Genomic DNA, 24,201 nt, shown 5'->3' with positions numbered 1-24,201 from the left:
CAACAACAACAACCATGCAGAAGGAGTGCTGAAAACATGGAAACAATGGATGGGAAAGAATTTTAACTTTTATGGAGGCATAGAAAAGTATTTGCAGACCATGAACAGCCCTCTTGGCAATCAGGCAATCTTTAGGGTTTCAAATTTCTAGAAGTAGTTCTGCTGGAGTCAAGAAAAAAAAAAATTAAATATATTTTCCTACTGGACAACTAAGGATGCCCACTAACAATGACTTGTGGAAAGAAGTTATGTTCGTATGTGAACAGGATTCAGTTTCAGAACCACCAAAACAAAGAGACTTGGGGAAGATAAAACTTGACCACCACTCAAGAAAGTAGAAATTACGGACCTGGAGTTTCCATTTGAAGCATTAGGCAGGGGCTCAAGATATTCAATATTGCACTACCCCTCTAGTCAATGGCAAGAATACAAAGTTATGCTGCTGGACAACAAAATGACCTGGGAATGTTGATTGCATTCTGTCCCTCCACCTTAAAATGAAATTAAAGGCCTTTCTTTGTTATCTTCTCTGGCAGGTTTATCAGGAGAAATTGTGGGGTGGGGGAGAGATAGCTTTGCACAGGGTTTTTTTTTCGGGTTTTTCTCTGTTTTTTCAATTGTTCCTTCCATCGATTCAGAGTACAGCACCTTGGCAAATGCCTGAAATAGAACTGAAGGACTGCAACCATGGCATGATGGCAAGAACAGTCCAATCATCAAGTAATCACAGTGAAACCACATCCTAGCTACAGAAAGCATTATACGGCACATTTCTGGATGATTATTTTACCACAACTGTGTTATAGGCTGCTCTTCCCCATACTTAGAAGTCTTTACCTTTTACCATCATTTGCTGCTGAAGCTATAACACAAAGCTATAGAATTTCTATGGAACATCAAATTACTCTAATATTATCACTGAAAATATTAACTAGAAGAAAAGGAATTCAGATTAGGACATGATCGGCCTCTATTTTAGACTAGCATAGGCTGGAAAAACATATTCCAATCCTCCCTTCACCTTAGCACCTTAAATTCTACATGTAAAAAGCATTAGCACCTTCAAAGAGAGGATTTTCTGCTGTCAGACAGCTATTGAGGTGCTACAAACACCTTTAGAGAAAGGGCTCACCCTTTTTTGATTTCTAAGCTCCAACAACATCATCTTCATCTGCATCTTGAAATTTCATCTTTGAAAGTTATCCAGAAAAAAAAGTCTGAAGCAGGGTAACAGCAGCAGTTATTTCAGTAACAGGGAAAACCATATCAGAACTTACTTCCTTTTCAAAAGGAAAATCTAAAAGACTAAAACAATTCTTAGGGGAAGTGATTGTTCCTGTGTGGCCTTTCTACTTTGCTTAGTGATGTGGGGAAAACGTCAACTGATACTTAGGCAAATTCATTACAAAACAGAACTAGACCTCTGGTACAATAACAGAACAGTACAAACTTTGCATAAACACTTTCAATATTGGCAGTAAATGTGAGTTTCAATGTTTCAGTTGTAGTAGCATTACAGAAAAACTATTAGGTTTTTTTCTGCTTGTTTTTCCTGCACACACTAGTCTATTTAGAAAGTTTTATAAAGTTTCAGTTCATGATCTGCAAAAGACAGGTATCACTTCCTAGAAATTAATGCAATTAAGATTTAATAGAAAGGAGAATTTAACTGTTTCAGAATGGTAATTTTCATCAATCACTGCTACGAGTGAGGAAAGCTCACATACTTAAGTGTACACTGGAAATCCATCCATTACGGGAACTTTCTCAACAGGATTTTCACTTGGACATAACTGGTGGCCGGGGGATCCACCCACAATTCAGTCAGCCTTTCAGCAAAACACAGTTTAGCTGAGTGGATCTTATTTACCCCTTGCTTTGAAGATAAAGTGTTTGTGGGGCTTTTGTTGGTTTGCTTTGTTGTTTTTGGTGGTTTTTGTTTGTTGGTGGGGGTTTTTTTGGGGTTTTTTTTGGTTGTTTTTTTTTTTGGTGGGGGTTATGTCAAACAACAGTGTGTATCAAGTTGCAAATCAAATTTCACCTTAATAATGCTATCTCAGCTTCCACACTCAGCTCTTCAAATGAAGAAAATACATGCAACTTTGCAACATTCATTCTGAACTTCGCTTACTTCCATCAAAAATTTTTAGGGCCAATATATCTGTTTATTCTTCTCATTTTTCCCACAAATCAACAGAGCAAAGCCCAGACAAATTTACGTTCACAAAGTACTACAGACTACATTAATAAATAAATACTTCAAACCTATATATGTTGCAATAAGGAAATAGAGCTCATCTCGATCTTGATAGTTGTAGAATTTCAAGTAGATGTCAGAACATAGATCATTTTCTGTGCAAAATACTTCAAGTCCCTTAGAAGTTAAGGGGGGGGGGGGGGGGGAGAGGAGAAAAGTAAATGACAGCATTACTGACAAGCTGCAATATTAACATTTTTTAAACAGAATATTCCAGTTACTAATATCTAAAACTTAGGACTGTAAATTGGGTAGCAGTTTCGCCCACATATTCTGACATTTTTATAATTTCTATTTCCAATCATAAAAGCATTCAGGTCACACCCAGCTGAACAAATAGCTTTATAGCTAGCCATACACTGGCTCTGTCTAGATTGATTAAGCACAAGTAATACACTTTTTTTGTCCTAAGTGAATGGGGTGAGGCAGAATTAAATGTCTATTTAGTTCAAATGTGTTTTGAGACAAAAAAAATTCGTTCGAGACTGAAGTTTCAGTGTGAACACTGAAAGCATAAGTTCAGAGGTTCTACTGAAGCACTCTCATCGTCTCTTAGCCATGTACAGCAGAACTCATCACTCCGCATTAGTCTCAATCTGAACCAGTGATCAAACTCCCTCCATGAATCAATCCAGAGAGAAAACACACCATGAGAGAGCAATTCATTCTATCCCAAGATAAGTGTTAGAGATAAATGGAATTAATTGCTCCCTGGAGGTACTCCCTTCTCCCTTCCCCTACACTGACTGCTTACAAAAGAAATTTTTCATCCTTGACAAGAGTTCAGCCTTCCTGTTTTTATCTTTTTCACAACACTGGGAACGAGAACACTTAAAAACCAGAAAGGATCTGTGAGCGCAGTGCGCTACTTAATTCAGAGTTTTTAAAAACATTTAGCTTTTACCTAATGACATACAGTTTCAGCTGCTCATTTTAAGAGACAATATATACCGAAAGACATAAAAAAATATATATTTGAGCTTACCAGTGGCATTAGCCCATGTCTTCTTTTATAGATGCGACGTACATTTTGCAGTGTTATTTGTACTACTGGCTTCTGTGGGGGGCAAGAAGGGGGAAGAAAAAAATAGAGATATTCTAGAAAGTATTTTCTTCTACATTAACTTCTCCAGTCAGTCTGGAATACCAGCAACACGAAAACAATATCCATCCATGTCATTTTAGCAGTAGAACAGAGGTGTTAAGCAATTATGTTAAAAAGAAGCAGCTTGTCTTTGCTGTTGGTTCTTGTCTGAGTAGCAAAGCAGTTTAAGAATAACGAAAGAATAGCGTATTATCACCCAAGTCGGTTGCCAGTTATAATAATCATGCAAGAGAGGAGCAGAACACAATAAGCTATACGAAAAAATAAGGAAGCCATTGGGCTGCTGGGCAAACTGTTTGCCAATGGTGCCAGCTGGTGGACAGAAATGGAATAGCACGTTGTCATCAGCTGTGAAACGCGTTTTCCTTGCCTGGACATAAGTCTCAGCAGGCCACTAATACTCTAAAAGTATCACTGCTATTTCTCTGACAAAAGTTCCAAAGCTGTAACCTGTCTGCCACATGCACTCAGGTTTCCTCTAGAGAAAAGAGATTATTAGTTTAATAGAAAACGTACCTAAGATCTTCCAATATAAAGTAAATGCACATAAAACTCGCACTAGGTAGGAACAGCATCACAGAGTAAGATTAAGAAATTTATCTTAAATGCAATGTCAAAAAAAGTGATGTTTAAATATTAAGAGTATGAAGAAAGGATATTTTGTGCTTTGTCAGTAGGAGGTCAGCTTTAAGCAAGTTGGCACAGAATAAAGCCTCAGAAGCAGATATACACTGAATGCAACAGAGCAGCACAGATAAAGGAAAACTAAAGAGCTTCTGATTCTAACTGAAAATAGAGCCTTGGAGATGTGCGCCATGTCCATTTAAGAGGAATCATACAGAAAATGAAAACTGTCCACTAGAGGGGCAGCGTGCTCACACCATATGCAAGATTGTCTACGAGGCACTTACAGGATATCCATTAAGAGGTTGGAAGTACAAGTTAGCATCAGTAACACACACATGCCCTGGATTAGTCACCAGTGGTGTCACCATTTCTGCTTTACATTCCATATGCAGCGTTTCAGAAATGCTTTGAAATCTACAAGTGAAGAAAAGGAGTAAGTTTACCTCCAGTTCTTTCTTAGGTAGAGCTACCCTTAAATTCTTTAGAAAGGTTTTAAGTTAGTTTATAACCTTGGGACTCTACTAAGCCTATTTTAGGCATGAATAAAGTTCTTTGTTGAGAACTCTACTTAAACAGGCACTCCAGAAAGGAAAGTTGCTACCTTCTGCATCAGTCTCAGAGCAGTAAGCCAGCTGATTTTTCCACACAGAGCTTTATTTGGCATATACTGATGCCAAATTTGCAACAAATTCACAGATAAATGAACAGTGTGGAGAGAGAAAAAAGTATCACATTCATCTTCATAACACAGAATTTCCCATTTCCATTCCAGATGGTTCAGAATACAAAGATGATAACTGCCTGAATTGGAGAATTTATGCTGCCCCAAACAAGCACCTTGTTTGTTAAGTACTCTCGCAGTAGACTCATCAACCAAAAAGCTGAAAATAATTTCCAGTAGAAAGTGATTAGAAGGATACCTGTTTTTATCAAATGATGTTCTAGCCAAGCGTGACTGCAATATAGCAGTTATCTAACGTGGAAGAAAAAAAAGTTAATATGGTCTATGATTCAAATGCAATTAAAATTTTATTATTAAAACAGTGATAAAGAGCTAATCAGTTACTTACCATGGCAGCTTGATCTCCCATCTTATCTAGACAAGAAGCCCTGTAAAGCTGAAGAACAGGGAACTTTAAGTGAAATAGCATAGAGAACTCCCACACAGCTCAGAAGTCAATACAAACTGGAGGGGCCTTTAGCATTCTTAATGACAAGAGTACTAAAAGAGATATTATTTTTTTCTTTTTAAAGTAGGACATGTTTGTTCGTTGCTACTGTCATGTTATTACTTTGCCTGTATACTATACCCGTGCACAGTAAAAGCCAATATGGGTAGCTTACGACAGGTGTCAGAACTAGATGCTGTGTTCAACTGCTACATTTTAAAAATAGATACTACAAAAATTTCACCTTCAAATTAAGTATTTAAATACAGCTCTCCATTAAATATATATATATAAAAAATAATGCTGTGATTAAGTGTGTAGCGATACCAAATAACCACATACCTGATGCAGAGTTTGCACAACATCTCCTAGTTTCCCAGCAACATCCAGTTGGAATAAGTGCTCTGTTCTACCCTAAAACCAAAAGTACATTTACTACAAATGAGTTTAAAATAAAGCTCAGTGAAAAAAAATCAAAACTAAAAGCACTCTAAAACCTGGTCAAAGTATGCTATCAAAGGTTGCAGCATACCTGAAACATTCCCAAGGCAGATGTTAAACACTATTTTTTTTTCTTTACAAATGTATCCTTCCTGTGGTAAGCTCTTTGTGCAGTATTTAGTCCATTATTTATGCAATGGAACATAGTAACTTTGAAGTGAACAAACCAATACAGCTTAAACATCAGTAAATATAAAAGAGCTACATATATAGCTAAATATATATATATTTATATTAGGTACTATATACCTTTTTTTATATATATATGTATTTATAAAAGGTACTAGCTAAATATAGAACTAGTACCTGCTCTGTGTACTTCAATATCAGCTGAACACAAGTAAATGTAGAATTAGTAAATGACATATCAAACAGCTACTGTGTATCTTTTAGACAAACAATACCAGCCCGTCAAATCTTTAAATACTAGTCTATAAAAGTTACCTTTCTCCTCTACATAAATAGTTTTGAGCTGAAAAGATCCTAAAGCCAACCACAACCTGTTTTGACCAGTTACTTATAAAAACCTCGCTAACATACCACCCAGCATGTCCAGCACACTCATTTTTCCCCTTCAGAGTTTTCCCAGCTTTCTTAAGTGTCGTTTCATAGTACATAGTTCAGGGTTTGACTTAAGCATATTCAAAGTATGTGCATAGATCGACTGGCAATACTTTTACACATAACTCATATTTAGCAAAGGTTGTGGGATCCCTTGATGACCCCTAATGTAGTATAAAATGTATCAACACGTTTCTGTAAGGTTTTGTAATTTCTCAGGCTAGTCTTTACAGAAGAAAAAAAAAAGTGAGTAGTAAGATGACATCAAGGCATTGATCAGTGGGTACAACCGGATTGATCTGAAACTGAAGGAAAGAAGACAAAGAAGCCTAGATGATCTTCAGTGAAATGTACATGATCTGAGCTGAACTGACAGCAATCCAAGAGGAAAGCATGCTTCAGGAAGCAACTGGAGCTTGAGTAAAGGGAGACAAGAAATCCAGTAACATTTAGATAAAAGCCTTGTAACATTTCACCCAGAGCACCATCTTCCTTCAACAGCGAAAGCACGGGTCTCATAAATCCTAGTGGATGATCCAACAAGGATTGCTCACAGACAGCAACGTAAAAGCTTTTGTAAGCAGTTCTCTCTGTAGCTCTCCAGCCGTATACAAAGACAATACCTCAGTATTTTGTAATTAAACTGAAACAATCAGTGCAGGACATGGAAGATAATATGTACTACCAAATTCCAGCACTCAATGACATGCCAATGATTCAAGTAGAAGATATTCAGCAACAACAGAAAAAAATCTGCAATGATTGAAGACAAACTAGATTTCTTGTTTTAATATGCAGAAACATAGCTGCACTTTGGTGAAGTAAATTATAATGGTTAACTGTCAGGAACATTTTAGGTATGAATGAATCTTGACTTAGGAGAAAATAAAGTGAAAAGCCTTCCAAACAGCCCTTTTGATTGTTTTATTTTCACTGTGTTGGTAATGTGGTAAGGTATTTGTATGATGCTTAATAAATTTTGCACATGGAGGCTAAACAGAAAATAGAAGGACTAGAAAAAAACAGGTTCAATATATAAAGAATGCACAAAGCAAACAAAGAAAATGTAAAAATCCCTGTTTAGAGACAGATCTAATCACAAAACCAACCTAAAGCAGCTGTTGAGAGAACAGAGATCAACTCTTGCCTCTTCCCTGCTCATTACAGTAACACAAATTTATGTCTCTATAATTCTTGAAATGTCTTACTTGAACAAATATGTTGAGAAATATCATTATGTCTGTTTCAATTCCAGGGCAAATACGGTGTTTAATGACTCTGAATTTTCATTTTGTGGTTTTGTTTTAACCCGTCCTGCATTCCAGGTGAAAAACTCTTACCTTGAGGCCTCCAGGCTCAGAATCAGAGGAGACCCACTCCATCAAGAGAAATCAACCAGAATTAAGCTCTGATTTATGCTGTAAGCAGTCTTATCTGCCATTTCTTTGAACTGTGAAACACTCAGCTGGGAACTATCAATTAGCAATCTTATCTCAGGTGTGAGCAGAACTGATGAGAAGCCATTTAGCCAGGAAGAAGTGTCCACTGGATACTAGCAGTCAGCTGACAGCTCTGACTGTTGAGCCCCCAGAGCCGCACATCAAGCTAAATAGCAAGTGTCAAGTCTGCAGTATGTCCTCCAAAAAATATCACAAGCCAGTTATGGAAGAATTCAGACACTTGTTTTATCAATATGCACAATTATTAATTTTTTAAGCTTTATTGTCATATTCCTCAAATGATAATTATCTTACCCTTTCAGAAATGGGAACATAAATCCTTGCAAAACATTAATTTTCTAAGATTAGCAAAAAAAGAAAAATACTTACTCTTACTGTTTTATAGGGTGCAATAATGTTTCTTTCTTTAATGAGAAAAACCTGAAAGAGTAAGAGATGTTACTGCTTCAGTCCTTAAAAATAATAAATAAATAAATCAGAAGTACTGATAAAGACAAAGCTGAGAACACTGTTTAAGCAAGCAAAACACTGTTGCAATATCCTGCTTTAGCTACCCCAGACCTACACTGCAGAAAAACAATTGCCTTTTATAGCAGCTGTGTCCTATTTAGTTCAGAGGCTTACTTATCTAAATAGTTTATTAGTGGGTTTTTATTCTAATCATATGACCTTCAAGGAGATACAACATTAAAGGCAATATGCACTGCCATCTCATTCAGTGGAAGGATCGTCTCCCTCTTTCTTCTGGTGGCCCATGCCCTTAGGGCTCTGTCCTGATGGGCATTACCCCATACAGCAATTCACAATATAAACTACTGTGTAAACCTTCTCAAATGAACCTTCTTCCACTTTCAAACATTTTGCTTCCAGTTCCAGCCACCATGAACACCAGATTTCCTCTCTCATCCATCATTTTGTTTCTATGATCCTATTCTCACACCTGAGAGAATCTTCACACACACACACAAACACACACCCCAAACCCACATGAGTACTCTTCAGAACAGACTTGACTGCTAGCACATTGGTTTGTAGATATTACCTTACTATCAGCTGTCTGAGAGAAGCCAAGCCAGAAGTAAGTTGTGGTTTTGCTCTGTTTGTAGGGAAGGCTCAAACTTGCTCAGTCTCAGGTCTGAGTGTTAAGACTCAGGATTCGTTCTGAACTGCAAAAACCACACTGGACTGCGCTACCAACTGCCTTCTACTCCACGGCCCCAGAGACTTGGCTTGATCAAAGGGCTTTTTCCTGCGCCTTAGTTTGTTTCCTACAGCTAGCACACCTGTGGCTTTACACTCCAAGGCATCATGGCAGCAGTCTCAAACCAAGAGCAAACACTAAACTTGCAAGAACAGATGCTGTACCATTCTCTAGCCAAAAGCCTTCTGGCTGGCACGTGCAACCTTCCCACTTCCCCTTGGCTGGCAACAGAACCAGCCTTCACCACATGACCACTCACAGCACTGTCCAGCTAGAAGAAAGCGAGTGGTGTTCTCAGAAGCTTACAAGCTCAGCATGCCTCCCTAAGTGCTACATTAAAAAATAATGGCAATTACTGCTTTCATCCAACATCAGCATGTACAGATCTCAATCAGGCCATAGGAGAATAGGAATCAGAGACACCTGCTGTACACTCAGATAGCTCTTCTGCAAGAAAATTAAACATTTTTCTACACTGAGAGCCCCAAACTACATTAAAAAGTAGACAATAAGAAAAAAAAAAAGCAGCAAGCAGAGCAAAAACTTTAGGAAATTAAGACATTATGCTATTTTGGAGCATTTTCCTCCAATTTTATCTTGAGAAAAAAATAGTGAAATAATCTCCTCATTCCCATTTGCTGTATTTTATAGCCACTGGTTTCTATGTTGCCTGTTACGTAAATCAGTTTCTTATCCAGCTAAACATTAAGAATTTTTTTGAGCCTGACGTTCCAATTATTCACTACGTGCAGCTTCCTATAAGGCAGAAATTCTTACACTTAGATCATGATTTGTCATATGTACAACTAACAAGTGCTTCACACTTGAAAGTCCCTATGCCTTTCATACAAAATACCAGCATTTATCATGCCAGTCAACTATTTCAGAATGTTTCCCCAAAGACAGAAGGATGACTGGCAAGCTACACATGGGAGAGGCAGGGAGCGGGAGGTACTAACCACTGTTGCCATTTTAAAAGTTAATTCTCCTTTCCTATGAGATGTTTTTATAATCATTTTTTCTTTAGAACATATACTAAAGATGTATGGTGGAACAATGGCATAGAACAATTAGAAACGTATTTTTAAAAAAACACTTAATACACTAAAGAATTCCCAAGACAAGAAACTCTGACTACACAATACTCTTCACAGAAGCAGTTTCAAGATGAAAATAAATATACTGATTACTTTAACACAGTCCACAAGTTTCTCCAGCATAGACAAAATTAAGTGCTTGAGTTCATTTTTGACTGTAGCAGTACTTAACTGAGCAAAGCTATCAATTTCAGGTATTGCTAAAGGCAGATTTTACAAAGGTGTTGGAATGTTTAAAAGGTTATTTCCCACCTCATCCCTGTTTTTTCCTGAAATGAAAACAAACATTTTTTGGAAACTTTTACAGCTTTGGAACACCTATTAGCTGCAATTTATCAAAGCTTGAAGTATATTCCCTTGGTTAACATTAAGTATGAACATATCCAAGTTAATCACAAGTCATGATTGAAACTCGAACTCAATATTTCAGGACAGCTATGGAAAATTATTTGGTGGACATACAGCACAGTACAATGTTTTCACAAAGCTGAACTGCAAGGATCAAGATGGCTTTGCCATTACCACTACACACTGCAGAAAGCAGGAGAAAGCAATACTGGAAGACCAAACCAATTATGATTAATAATCAGTTTAATTTCAGTCTATTCTCCTTTTTCTCAATTCTAAAATTGCTTTAAGCTCCATTATAAAATGCACAGTGCAAAAAGTTTGCTTTAACAAATTAATGACTTAATGAAGTCATTAACAGTTTGAAATCTCCAGTATCAACAGCTTCACATTAATGCGAAGATTTTGACACTAATTAGTTTTGTTCCCAGTTAACCCCCCCACCTTAAGATTCCAGCTTTGAGGAAGACACCATTAAAGAATGTAACCTTGCTCATTTACCAAGAATCTGTTATATGCAGGTCTTACCTGGTTACTTACAACAGAAATCCCTCCAGATGTATCCCTAAAATGTAAATAAGATATTTGAAGAGATGGGTGTTTCAGCCTAAAAGAAGTTACATATATATATATATATATATATAGTAACTCAAATTCACGTACCGTGTGAAAGGGTTATTTGCTTCATTATCTTCCGGGGCTTTTATACTAATGCAGTCTCTCAGTGATATCTGCAGCAAGTTATAGAAATACATACTCCTTAAAAGCTTTTTAAGAAAATCTTAAGTTACCAAGAAATTGTAAGTTGGCACTGCTTACCTTGATAATGGGTCGGATATTGTCATCAGGTTCAAAAATTATTGACTTTGAGCAAATTTTTAGAGAGCCTCTGAATTTTCTAAAAGGAACAGTGAAAAAGAAAGTATTTGTAGATGTGGTAGGAGATACATGAGACTAGAATGATTCCAGTAAATGAAAGTATGCAAGAGTTGTACCTTTCATCTCTGCAACCTTTATTTATAATATGATTAGCTGTGTGCTGCTCAAAATAATACTCCTCCAGGTTAAGAAGAAGCAGGGAAAACCTACAAATAAATAAAACCATTTGGTCAAAAAGAAACCACCATAACAGATAGTATTCCAAATAAAATATACCAGGTGTTTGGGAAGTCTCCACTGATTTCTGTGCCATACCCCACACCCCAAGAATAAATTAAATTATTTTTTTTAAAAGAACAAACCCATATAGAAAATTTGTATACATGTATACACATGAAGATCAATGGATGTTCTTCCAACATATACAAAGTTAGATATTTGATTCTGTTCATATGTCTCAGGTGGGAACTATCCTAACGTAGCCAGGGTTTCCGCCTACTAAACATTAGTTTAGCGCTGATCAGTGTATGCCAGTCAAAACATGCAACAACACAAAAGGAGGGGCGAGAACTAATCACTTGGAACAAAGGAGGTTTCTGAAGCAAAGCCAAATTACATTGGTCTAAAATGTTAAATGAAAACATGGTTTTTACAACACAGCTGAGCCACATGCCGGATACCCTCTGAGGAAGCATTACCTTCCTCTCCGACCACACTTCTGCACTTCCTCTGTACCAATGCCTGTTCAACTCCACAGGATGGCTGTTTGTGAACTAATCCAAGAGACAACAAAACCCAACAACAAAATTTAAGTCTTCTAAATATTTAGTTGCAGGATTGTAGTGATGCCGATGCTGGTACGAGGTAAAATGCAAATAGGCTAGATTAGACACAACATGAAAGTGCATTCTCTACGGACTTAACTTAAAAAAACTGTTATACATGATTAAAACTCAACTTTACTAACAAGGTGAACACATGGTCATCGATGTGTTTCAACTGTGGGGAATGCCAGTGGGTATTGGCACAGCAGGAGGAGCAGAAACACATCACTTCAGCTGGAAGTACAACAGCTTGTTTGTGCGCAGCACTAGTTTGATCTGCAGAAGTACTTAGCATTCATTCACATCCATGCTTTGAGCTTTTTGTACTGTGTTCGCAATGTGCTTCATGAGAAATGCCTGTGACAATGCTAATAAACACCATCTCCCTAGAGCAGTGCTCAAACAGCAGTAAATATGTTGAGAGTTCACAAAATGAACTAAATATACTGAGTAGCATGCTTGTTAAGAAAGCATATATCACAATAGGAAAAACAGTGTTATTGGCAAACACATCTTATTCACATACGATTTGTGTTGTGTCTGTTACATTAAACAGAACATAACAATAAAGGTTTACTGTAACTACAAGTAACAGTGGGTCCATATATTCAAATCTGCTTGTGTGTACAAGACACTTTGTCCTAATGCTCTGCTGCCTTTTCAAAATGGCATTATCTTAAACTATCTGTTTTCAAAAGAGGAGAGGTAATGATGCCATTAAGAAACAAATTATGTTAAAATTTTAGAAAACATGTGAATTAGAACAGTATATGCCATACAAAATTCAATACAAGTCTCCAAAACTCTCTTCAGCCTCTACTGTTGCTGCTACCATATGGTTCTTGAATATCTCTAGTTTCCAACAGGGTTTTAGAGGCTTTGCCTTCCTGTATCTTTCCTCAGAAGACATAACTTCTTGCCTTCTGTTTCTCATTAAGTCTGTTCTTCAAACTTACTGTCACCTATGAAAGCAAGTACTATCAACAGGTGTACACTGAATTTCCAGGTTTCTCAGGCCTTGGTGACTTTGAAGGAGGCAAATCATTTTTTTCATATCTATTTTGATCACTCACCTTCAGGAAGCTGAAATAGAAGGTCTAGCCCTGCATTTTGAGGAAAAAAAAAACTTCACTAGGAACAGTCTACAAGCCAAGGGAAAAGATGAGTATGAAACCATAGCAGCTTCCACACAGTTACCATTAAATTCCATTTTTCAACATATCATCAAGGTGAAATCATCTGGGATGAACTTAAACAGCTTTCAGTCAAAGCGTGATAGGACTTGCTACATCTGAGTTTGCAAAATCCCAGAAATATTAATAGTTACATTAGGATATATAAAGAACAATTCAACATCAGAATGCTTTTCTTTCTAGTTTGTATAAGAACGCACATTCAACTTATATACAAGCCAAAACATTTAAATAAAAAAAGTTCAAAGGTAAAACCCAGATTTGTTTGAAAAAAAAATTAAAAAAATCTTCCTCTACCCTTATCAGGGGACAGACACTACTGACATAGGGAACAACCAGCTTCACAGCAATGACATCCACTGTACCACAACTTTTCTTCCAAGAAAACTGGTAGCACCTGGTTGATAGAATGCATTTCTGAAATTGTTCGTTCTTGGGCTCTTCCCTTTGTCTCCACCTATTCGTTAGACAAACTCCCCATATTTTTTACACTTTCCAAATTCACCTGTTGGCAGCACTGGTAATTACTAAACTTTCCTTTTAGGTCTTTGGTAAATACAGGAGTCCTTCATATGTTCAAGACAACCCCTGTTTTGACATTAGAACATTTGCTCTGTTATTCACAGTAACTACAGCATGTTTACATAAGCCAAAAAAACATGAACCAAGAGAGTACTTTCAAATTTCTCAAGATAACCATCCCCTAGAAACTGCAGTATCTTTATACTCAACACCTTATGCATCAATTCACCTTCCCAAAACCAGAAGCTGTGGGCTACTGGGAAGGATTTGAGGTACATTCTCCCTGGCATAATCCTCACTCCTGCTTAATCAGATGATTACACAACAAAAAATAACACACAAGGTATCCACAAAAACTCAAGATAAACTTTTCATATAGGCTAACTAGGTACTGTGGGAAGGTGTAGGTTTCTTCCTTTTTAAATACAGTATTTAGCAGCAGCATCCAATTTACCCTTCTACTATTAGTCTCTGTGTCTCTTCCACATGACTATTCCCTAACCAGTTTCACAGGGCATTGCTGTAGAGCTCCTTGCTGGATAGCAGTTACCTCCTTTGCCATAACCTCATGCTCAATTTCTGATCTCAGTTTTGCTGTCTTGAGAAAGGGTTATTTACTAGCAGATGTTAGTATGTCATATAGGCCAAGTGCATTTTCCCTGTTTTATCTTTCAGTTCACGCTCTCCACAGAGCCATCCAGGTGGTTCTGCAGTCTCTTCCAAGAATTTTTGCTTGTTACTACTCTCCTACTTGCAAGTCCACTTACTCTGACCACATCTTCCTATATTTTCAGCCTGCTATAAGTCACTTCTGCAGGCAGAGCCAGACATCATCTCCACAAAGATGTTAAATCTCCACAAATACAATCACCAATCTGTACTCTTCTCAAGTACCCATTGCAACTGGAATGAACTTAAAGCCTGTCCAAATATTGTCACAAAAACTGCACCTTTCAAAATTCCACCTTTCTTGGCTATAAATGATCCCTCAAACCACATGATTTCATGGTCTGCTTCTTCACCAGGCCAAAAGAGCATATGATTAAAGACACCACTAGCTAAGAAGAAATATTGTTATCCTTCTTCCTGGAGTTCGGCTGTTTACATACACCTATTGAGTCTATCTTTAACTCTTTTTCATGGTACTGCCAGTGTCTCCAGCTCCCTGGAGCTTTCCATGTCTCCTTTTCTCTTTCTCTTCTCTTTCAATTCCTCATGATAATAGTCCCTCTTACCTTCATTTCTAAAAATATGTTTTCAAGTTCTAGTTATGATACCATAAGTAGAACCAAAATTTTCAGACCTGCATCTCAATTACTGGCTAACAAATCTAGATAAATTCAAGTTACTGCTAATTATGAACTTTGGAGATTATGAAGCATGATCCCTGCAGTAACAATTTCATTTGTCTGTGTTAATGATCCACAGGGTTGTCAAAAAAAAGGAAAAGTCTAGTAGCATCATCAGATGTTCCTAGAGTACAGTCAGAGCTTTTTATCTTCAAAGAACAGACTTCTTCCATGTAAATAAGCAGAGCTACTGATAGTTATTCTATCAACAGGGTTCCTCTTGAGAACAATTACTGCACAGGATGGTACTTCAGGCTTGCCACGAGGTTTAACAAGTATCTACAGAGAGCAAGGGAACAGATCAGTCTCTGGTATGTTGCGTGAGTAGACAAACAACATTGTGAAGGACTGGAAAATTAGGGAATCATTCACAATAGCTATACAGTTAAAGCCATGGGGATCTTTAAGATGCACCTAAGCAGCTGGACCTTAGGTTGACTGTCTTCCAAAGAGCTAAAGAAGGTATTCCAAAGACACTTGTGATATCAAGATGATAGTATATAAATTTTGTATGTCAGTCAACTGCTGTGTAGACCTATGACAGGAATTTGTATGCACACTTAGTATAGATCCAAAATAGTAATTTAATTCTTCTGTGCATGAAAGGAAGAAAAAAATCCAACCCCAAAACAACAAATAACAGTAGGAAGAGAATGCACGATACCCTGCATAAGAAACTGATTAAATCTGTAACAGCTGAGAATTGTATTTTGGTGTTCAGCCACTAAGCAGCTGTACTGTTCCCTGTGACAGCACACACTGTTAGCTTATGACTTACCACAGTGCCCTGGAAGAACAGCCTGGATCACAAAGCCAACGTCAAGTCAAGTAAGACTAACCCAGTTTGTTCCCAGTCTACTCTTGCTTGCCTCCAAGTCTAACTGGAAGGCACAAACACCCCCCCTCAATCTCACCCATTAATCCAGTAAACTGGTCTTCCAGTGAGAAGGACTGGACAACTTCAATAATGCAATTGGCTCTCCCCCCCAAATATAAAGAAACCAATAAAAATAAAATAATCACATGGCCCTTGAAGCAAACCATAAGTATTAAATGGGAAATGTACAAAAATACTGTAATATCTAAAATGAAAAAGTTGGGCTTTTTTTTTTGTACTTTTAAATTGTCAGCAAGAACCAGCATCTTAAAAAACCAGTGCTGGTTCTAACACAAACAGTTGTGGTTTTTAATAAAAAGCAAAAGGATCTTCTACATTTGCCTGCTATTCTCAAACTTTGTATTCTCATAACACAGAAATAATCAAATATCAGTAACTATTCCATTTCAGGCAAATGGAAAAGAGTTAAGTTTGAGATATTTTTCTTATCATCAGCAAGTGGTTCATTTTAATCCATTTTCAAAATGTATAACTCAACTGTTACTTGACACTTCCCAAGTATAAATGATTTAACCAACATTTATTAAAAATCTACTTAGAGAAGTGTAATGCTATATCTTCTTTTGGAAAGCAACTCATGTATCTGTTGATGCAAACCTCTTTGAATTCAAGCAATAAAACTCACAGCTTAAGGTGTATTACAGGATATTTTTATACTGACTTCCTAATAAAGACACATTTCACAGGTTTATGTTCACAGATTTTGTGGTCACCATGCTATTTAATGGCTTGCAACAGACAGATTAAGTTAGTAAGCCACAGTTGTGTCTTCAGAGGTCATTTATCATTTTCTTATCTAAATAAACCTTATATATTCTTTTGAAAACGACAAGGAGAGACAAATTAGACAAGATTTTCAAAGAAAGCTCAAACCTCATGAAAGTATCCGTAAGGGGTGAGAGTTTGAAAGATGTTCAGTGCTTTATATTATGGCTTAAGTCTGGTCTTTATCCTTAAAAATCTTACCAATAGCAAACAAGCTTTCAGAAAACTTCTGAGAAGATGATTTTCTTAATACATGTGATCATTTAAAAATTGGAACTTAAGGGAAAAGAAAAAAAAAAAGCTTCAGTAGCTTCACTGCCTGAACTTGCAATGCCACTTGCACTTCACTCCACCAGCCTGAACTTGCAATGCCACAGAAACTACTTATGGTTGTGGAAACCATCCACTTCCAACTGAAAAAGCTATCACATTAGCAGATAGCTCACAATACAAGCTTCTGTTCACAGCTGTGGAGTTTCCCCAGGGCAGTTTTGCACAGATTTAGTAACCTGAATCAGCCCACGGAAGGGAACATGAAGTACCAGAGACAGTACAATGTGAAGGAGTTAAGGGCAAGAACAACGTGGCCAGGAATGAGACCCTACCCTTTGGAAGGCAGGAAGCCTGCGCAGCAGCTCTGCTGTCAGAGATGCTAAGAAGCAGTTTCACTTTCTAGGATGAAACCAGTCGGTAGCCACCACTGCCACCAGGGCAAAGCCCTAAGCTTTAGGGTGGGTGGAAGGGCACTTAAGCTGTTACAGATCAGGTTCAATGCAAACCGTGTATTTGAAATCAACAGCAGAAACAGCTTGGAGGAGGCAGGGAAAGAACAACATGCTAGGCAAGGGAACATCTTCTATTATGACAACTGACACAGCTGGGGGGAAAAAAAAAGCAACACACAGAAAAAACCAACAACCTTTAAAGAACATAAGGAGTTTCCCAGGTCTGAAAGAGAAGGCAGATTTTCAGTCACGGTTGTGTCTGTCTGTCTGTCTTAAGGGTGGGGGCGCACGAGGGGAGACAGTAGATAATCAGTCGTGCACACCTCCACACACCCCCAGATAACTCTAATGAAGGCTCTAACAGCTTTTGTGTTGGAACATCTTCAGTTTCCACTCAGTGTTGTAAGTATACAGAACCTGGTGGAGTAAAGGTTTTACTTTTTAATAGCATATGACAGAGCTGTTTCAGCTTAAAAAGGTAAGCATCTACACTTAAGGGAAGTATTAGATTAAAGCATGCTAATATAATTTTTCTTGAAGACTCATTTTACATTTCTGTCTTTGTATAGTCCCAGAAGAATTACATTAAGAAAATCTGAAAAATTCCTATGAAGTGATGTGGAAGGTATTTTCTTGTGAAGGGAATTGGTTTGAAAAGCAGCTTGCCAAGAAAAGCAGAACTTAATCTACAGGAGCAGAAAGACAGGGGTGACATAGGTAAAACCAGTAAACGAACAAAGCAGTTAAGAACTGCGGTTGCTTTCTTCTAAACACAAAGTTCAAAGTGACCTGTTTACTTTTTGCCTTTTTCAAAAAGCTGCCATATAATTGACACTCTGAAAGGGCAGATAATGAGTCAAGACACAGGAAAACTAGGTAAACAAGTCGCGAAACTAAGCAGCAGCAAAACTTCGCCTCCTATTATGTCATACCCTATACACAAGGTTTAGGAACCCAAATGGCACCCAAACATTCCTAGCATTGTTCACAGTATGCAACAATGAAGCAAACCACACTTTACAACTACAAGTCCTGACAAGATGCTATAAAATATCCTGCAAATAGAGTGTGTCCTATCAGGCTTAGTCTACATTAGAATTTTACTGTTACTTTGCTTGATGTGCATGTCCCTCTACACTTCACTTTGAAAAGAGCTTGTCTGAGATCCAACAACATGGTAGGAAAAAACCCCAAAACAATAAACCCAACAAACAAACAATTTCTTTTATATGCTAATGTCACCTACCAGCTGAAGCCCTGGACTTGTTCAAATTGGACACAGAAATGAACATGCAGGGCCCAGTGTCTTAGCAAAATCCTGATTACACCACCCAGAGAAGGTACCCCACTGATCCTGCTTTAAATTCTTAATCTGTGGTTGAATTCTTACCATTTCCATCATTTCATCAGGAAAGCACATGCTGGAAATCTACTTGGACACAAGGATTTCAAGTGGCTGATCCAACACACCTTGCACAATCACTTGACCTGATATTGGAAGTACAACCCTGATAATGGAAGGACATTGTCAGGGATGCAAAAGCAGGCCGGCCCAATCAAGCAGCAACCAACAGCTATGTAAAACCGATTCTGAAATTAAACATAATGAAAGCAAGCTGTAGGACTCAATTGCTGATGTTTGAATAAAAGCCTTCATTATGTACATTGTGTCCCAAGAGAGTAAGATAAGACTACAGACCACACAAAATATCCATCCACAGGACCTACATGGTGGCAGTAGGCTGCTCTGCAGGAGTGATGCTCCCAGCAGAAGAGATGAACCTCTCAAATGGGAAGCTGAGCAGTGTGCAAGACAAACCAGCAGAACCATTTCATAAAGAGCCTCTCTATGAAGTGTTTGGTTGCCCGTGTTTGGGCACACTGCCAATAGAACCAAGAACTCAATTTATAAAGAGAACAACACCGTGAGCCAAACACCACACCGTTTAATTTGAAGTTTTGTAACTAAAGCTGTTGAAAAATGGATTCTTGTTCATGAGTGCCAAGTATTTTAGTCATTAAATAAATCAGGTAAGCATGCAAACAACACTAATTTAAAAAGGACATAATATCTTTCTTTACTCTGAACACCTGGGCAAAGTGAAAACAGAGATGTACACAGATGAAATTGAGATAAAATACAGATGAATTTGAATGGAAAATTCCTGCTAGAATGAACCTTCTCAGTAGGGACTAGGATTTGTTCAATCAAATGTAAATTTAAACCCGCTCCTTGTCTCAGTGTGCACACACAGGACACTTCAGTATTTTCTTGTTTTCTTCTAGAGAATTGCATACAGTCAGAGAAGTAGGTTTATGTAACCAGATATTAAAGCAGTCCAACTAATTAGTTAAGAGGAAATAGTTCTTTTCAGATCACTTAAAACCAATCTGATCTTCCCCCCAAAGCAACTGTATAAGAGGATTAACTTTTTACCTACTAAGTTTCACAGTACTCTTAACTAGAACTTCTACAGGTTACATTTTATAGAAAGTGTTGAAAAGAAAAGCTCTCCAAGGCTATCCCTTCAATTAAGTGACAAAAAGCTGGCTTTTTCCTGCTGTTTTAAGGCAGGACTGTAAAGAAAACAGGACACAAAGCTCACTATTTCTCATTTGGTATTTCAGAGCCCAAAATCTTTTAAGTCACTTAGATGTTTTTAAGATTTCCTGATTCAGAAAAGCACAGGAAGAGAGAATGGGAGAAGACCTGATACAGGGTACAAATTATACACAAATTTACTTTTATTTTAGACAAATATAAATTGTTAGGTAAGGGGTACAAACAGAGAAATTAATTTGCAGAGATTTAGATAGGAAAAGCTGCCAGTGCAAATTAGAACAAGTCTCATCTTTCATGAGCTGCTCAAATTACAAACCCAAATAAGATGATCTTAAAATGCCTGAGCAAAGAAAAATATTTCTCATTAGAGAATTTCAGTAACTGCAGATCAGTAATACTGACAGACATTGATATGTTGGGTTTGTTTTCAGGCCTTTTTAGAAGAGATTTAGATGCCACTTGGGTTCTTTGGGACAAGTCTGATGAGTTCTGGCCACCTTCTCAGCTTCTTCAGACAAAGGAGACTATATACAATCCTTAACAGAACTAATACAGTCATTCTTCACACTTTTCCTATACTTCAGGTATTTTACTTCAAAATTAAAAACCCTTCTCTTTCTACACAGGAAATCCGTCCATTCCCCCTGTGATCCCTCACACACAACTGAAACCACAGCAGCCCCCAAAAGCAACAAGGAGAACCGATATACAAGACAACAAAAAGCGAGCCAGAATATGTCTGTACTTAGAAAACACTTTAAAAGTTGCAGTAGCTTCATGGGCTGAATAGCAATGAATCAGAGTTTTTATAGGGACATAGTGAGACCAGCGCTTTGTCATGTGTTTTTCTCACCAACAATAAACAGTGCTGCGTAACAAGCAGAGACCTACATCAGGAATTTGCACGGGATCAGCCTGTCCAGCTCCCGTGCCTGCTGGCTCCCCAGTTCCTGCAGCAGGAGGCAACTGGGGAGCCCTGCTCCCCCCAGAGAAGACACCCGTGTCCCTCCACTACACGACCCATGCTAACCTGGGCTCTCATCTTACAGAGATTTCATACACAGCGATAATGAGATGGCAAATGGTTTTGACACTTTGTGACAAGCCGGATGCTGATAAGCCACATAAAAGAAACAGGACACTACCTAAAAATAAGAGAGTATATTCAGCATGTACTCAAGACGTTCTTGCATGTTCGGTTAGCCACAGGCAAAGAGAATAGATTACAGTCAGAAAGCAGGAATGGGCTAATTGAACTTAACACTTTAAAGCGCCAGCACAGAGTCTGTAATTTAAGGGCTGACAATACACTGATTATAATGTTCATAAAAAAAAATAAACTCTGTCTTATAGCGAAGCAGAGCTGTAACTCCATGCCACTAACACAACTGAGAACAAACAAATACAAAGAAACCTACAGACGCTATTTTCAGGCAGTTTACACACGGCAAGCTGCATTCATATTTTCCCAGGTCTGTTCTACAGCCTTTTCAGCCTTAACTCTCGGGAATCATCAGCCACCTCATTAAAACAGCAACAACAACGAGGGCACAGCCCGGTACAGCGCTGGGCGCAGATCCCGGCGCTCCACCGGGGCCGGCTGCCTCTCTGGAGGCCGCCCCACCGCCCCTCCGCCGCCCCCTCCCCGGCGGAGGGGGCAGGCCGGACTGGCGTGGGGGTAGGCCGGGGCGCCGGGGCACCGCGACACCGGGCCCGTCTCGCCAGCGAGGGAGCGGAGGGCGCCCCTGCCGTGGGGCCCGAAGCCGAGCGGGTGGCCGGGGCCGCTCACCTCTCCTTGGAGTACAGCTCCCGCTCCAGCCGCCGCTTGCGGATGAAAGCCATGGAGCCGCCCGGCCTAGGTGCTGCCGCCACAGCAGGCCAGGCCAGGCCAGGCCGCGCCTCAGGGAGGCGGGGAGAGCGGGCCGGCCCGCGGCCGCAGACAGGCAGCCGGTCTGCCGGGCCCGGGCGGGGGCGCCCGCGCCGTTTATACCACCGGAGAGGCGGGGGAAGCTGGCACAAGCAGCCGGGAAAGCCGGCCTGTCAGCGCCGAGGGCTCTGCGTCCTCGCCCGGGCTGCGGCGTCTCTGCGGCCCCTCAGGGCCTCCGGGAAGAGGGCGCCGGGGCCGCTGGGCTGCCTTGGAGGGGGGGGACCCTCTCCGCGGGAGCGCCGCTGGCCACACCACGCTCCCTCCCGCCATCCCTTGCCTTAAAGCTTCAGCCGCTTTACGTGTATGGTTGCAGGCACGCAAGTGCCACCCGTGCCCGCGGCTCCCGGCAGCGGGGACAGGCTGCGGAAACGCGCCCCTCGGGGCCCGGGGCGACGGTGGGCCCGGCCTCCCGGCCGCGTCCTGGGGCGGCAGGGAGCGTCGTGCTGGGGCCGAGAGCCGCTTTCGTGTCCGCACGGAGGGAAGCGCACCCTTCGTTACCTAGCGAAAAAGCCTGTTTACTTGCATTAAAATAAAAATTGTAAATATAATGCCACTGCAGTGAGACCCCCTCTGCCCATAATGTGTGTGACAGATGCCGTCCCGGCAGGGGGTGAAGTTCTGCCGGGTGTTCAAAGCCCAAAGAAAAACTCTGCAAAAGGGGGAGGTAAATAAAATCCCTCCGTTCATATAAAACACTTCATATAACTGCCATTGTATCTGAACAATTCATAACGTGTTTACTGACATGATCTCTTGTGAGGTAGAAAAATACTGCTACATGCATTTTTATAAGTAAAAAAATCGATTCACAGAGGGAATGTAATTTTTCACATAGGAATAAAAATAATTACAGGTGTGTAGGCCTCAAGAGATTGTCTAATCTAATCGCTGCTCTGAGGCTGAATCCGGTATATATATGTTGATCAGTGTTACTCAAATATTTTCAATTTGTAGACCTATAAGCGTGGGTATGAGAAGTATATATACTGAGGTTTGCTTTTCCCAATTGTCTTTCAAGGACTTCTTAGGCGCAGTTCACAGAATCTAAGGAGGTGACAGATCACAGTTTGAAAACCAGTGATATCAGCTGCAAGAGCTATTTCTCCAATTGATTTGTAAAGGCACCTGTTTGAAGAAAATCTGCAACACTTGCATGTAGCTTGTACAAATGTCTAACAGCATTTATGAATATGTATGTCCAATATCCAATCTGAATTTTCTTTGCTGCATTCCTTGTTGTCATACTCCCCGTGGAAATGGACCATATTTGTTATGTTGTTAAGTTTTAATAAATATGTGTGTGTAAATATATCTATATTTATTTATACAGCTGCTTATATGTGCAGATATGTATACCATCTTCTCATAGACTAAACAGTTTTGTTCAGTTTCCTCAGAGAATGCACTCATAAATGATTTATTCTTACAGTTTTACTCTGGCTTCTTTCCAGTGTGACTTTTGTCTTTATCTTAAGGTATAAGATAGCAGTCCAATTGAGGCATCAACACCAACTAGAGTGCAGTAATTATATCCCATGTATTAAACATGAGAGGAATATCTATAAATACATCCCAGAAAAAAACCTGCTTTTCTTGTGACAGAAACTGCTGCTCAGAACCTTTCCTAACATATTGCCACCTAGTTCTCCCCATTTTATGCTGTGTCTTTAAGTTCTTCTCGGGTATTTTGCCTTAGCCTTAATGATTTAATCAGCTAACTTTAGGCATTTATACAAGTTATGAAACTAGTTTTGAAATCTGATTCTGTCTTCTAGCTCTCAGGCTGGTGAACACCAGTTTTTTTATGTATCTATATTCCATAGCATCTTGCAGATCACTAATGGAAATATTGCATAGAACTGAAGTGACTACAGATCCTTATGGGTTCTCACTGCAAATGCGCTCAAAGTTTGATTTTTGCAAGGAGCATGCCAATTGGTTGGTAGTTTCATGACAATTATGTTTCCTTTGCTTTTTGTTTTAATGAAGTGGTGTCTAAATTGTACTAAACTCAAGATCTATGATACTTACTCTTTTTCTACTGAATCAGTGAAATTGATTGTGAAAAAGAGCATTAGACTAGTGTGAGAGCATCTGACAAACTTATGCTAACTATGTCTTCTTCATCATGGAGTTTCTTCTAGAATATCCCTAAGGATCAAAATTAATCTGGTTGTCTTTGGACCTCCTTTCCTTAGATAGACACATTTTATCCTTTTATAGTTGCCTT

General features: G+C 39.0%; 1 protein-coding gene across 2 annotated transcripts in view; it reads right to left on the bottom strand.

The window, feature by feature from the left end:
* NSMAF (neutral sphingomyelinase activation associated factor) overlaps positions 1-21,998 on the bottom strand; it is a 39,650-nt gene extending 17,652 nt beyond the window's left edge. The window contains exons 1-12 of one of the 2 annotated variants that reach the window (XR_008746440.1): positions 21,834-21,998; positions 11,322-11,411; positions 11,146-11,224; positions 10,990-11,057; positions 10,855-10,891; positions 8,050-8,100; positions 5,501-5,572; positions 5,060-5,107; positions 4,910-4,962; positions 4,274-4,403; positions 3,243-3,314; positions 2,266-2,374 (exon numbers count right to left, since the gene is read on the bottom strand). Coding sequence is in view for 1 of the 2 variants with exons in the window: in XM_055799465.1 (XP_055655440.1) it covers positions 2,266-2,374; positions 3,243-3,314; positions 4,274-4,403; positions 4,910-4,962; positions 5,060-5,107; positions 5,501-5,572; positions 8,050-8,100; positions 10,855-10,891; positions 10,990-11,057; positions 11,146-11,224; positions 11,322-11,411; positions 21,834-21,886 (862 nt within the window). In the remaining variant the exon portion in view is untranslated. The remainder of the gene's footprint in view (positions 1-2,265; positions 2,375-3,242; positions 3,315-4,273; positions 4,404-4,909; positions 4,963-5,059; positions 5,108-5,500; positions 5,573-8,049; positions 8,101-10,854; positions 10,892-10,989; positions 11,058-11,145; positions 11,225-11,321; positions 11,412-21,833) is intronic. The other variant, XM_055799465.1, reaches the window with a different exon arrangement.
* Positions 21,999-24,201: the final 2,203 nt, after the last annotated feature.

Source organism: Falco peregrinus, chromosome 3 (genome assembly GCF_023634155.1).
Source record: "Falco peregrinus isolate bFalPer1 chromosome 3, bFalPer1.pri, whole genome shotgun sequence".
NCBI classification, from domain to species: Eukaryota; Metazoa; Chordata; class Aves; order Falconiformes; family Falconidae; genus Falco; species Falco peregrinus.
Note: the sequence above shows the minus strand (reverse complement) of the source record. Positions and strands in the feature narration are given on the sequence as shown.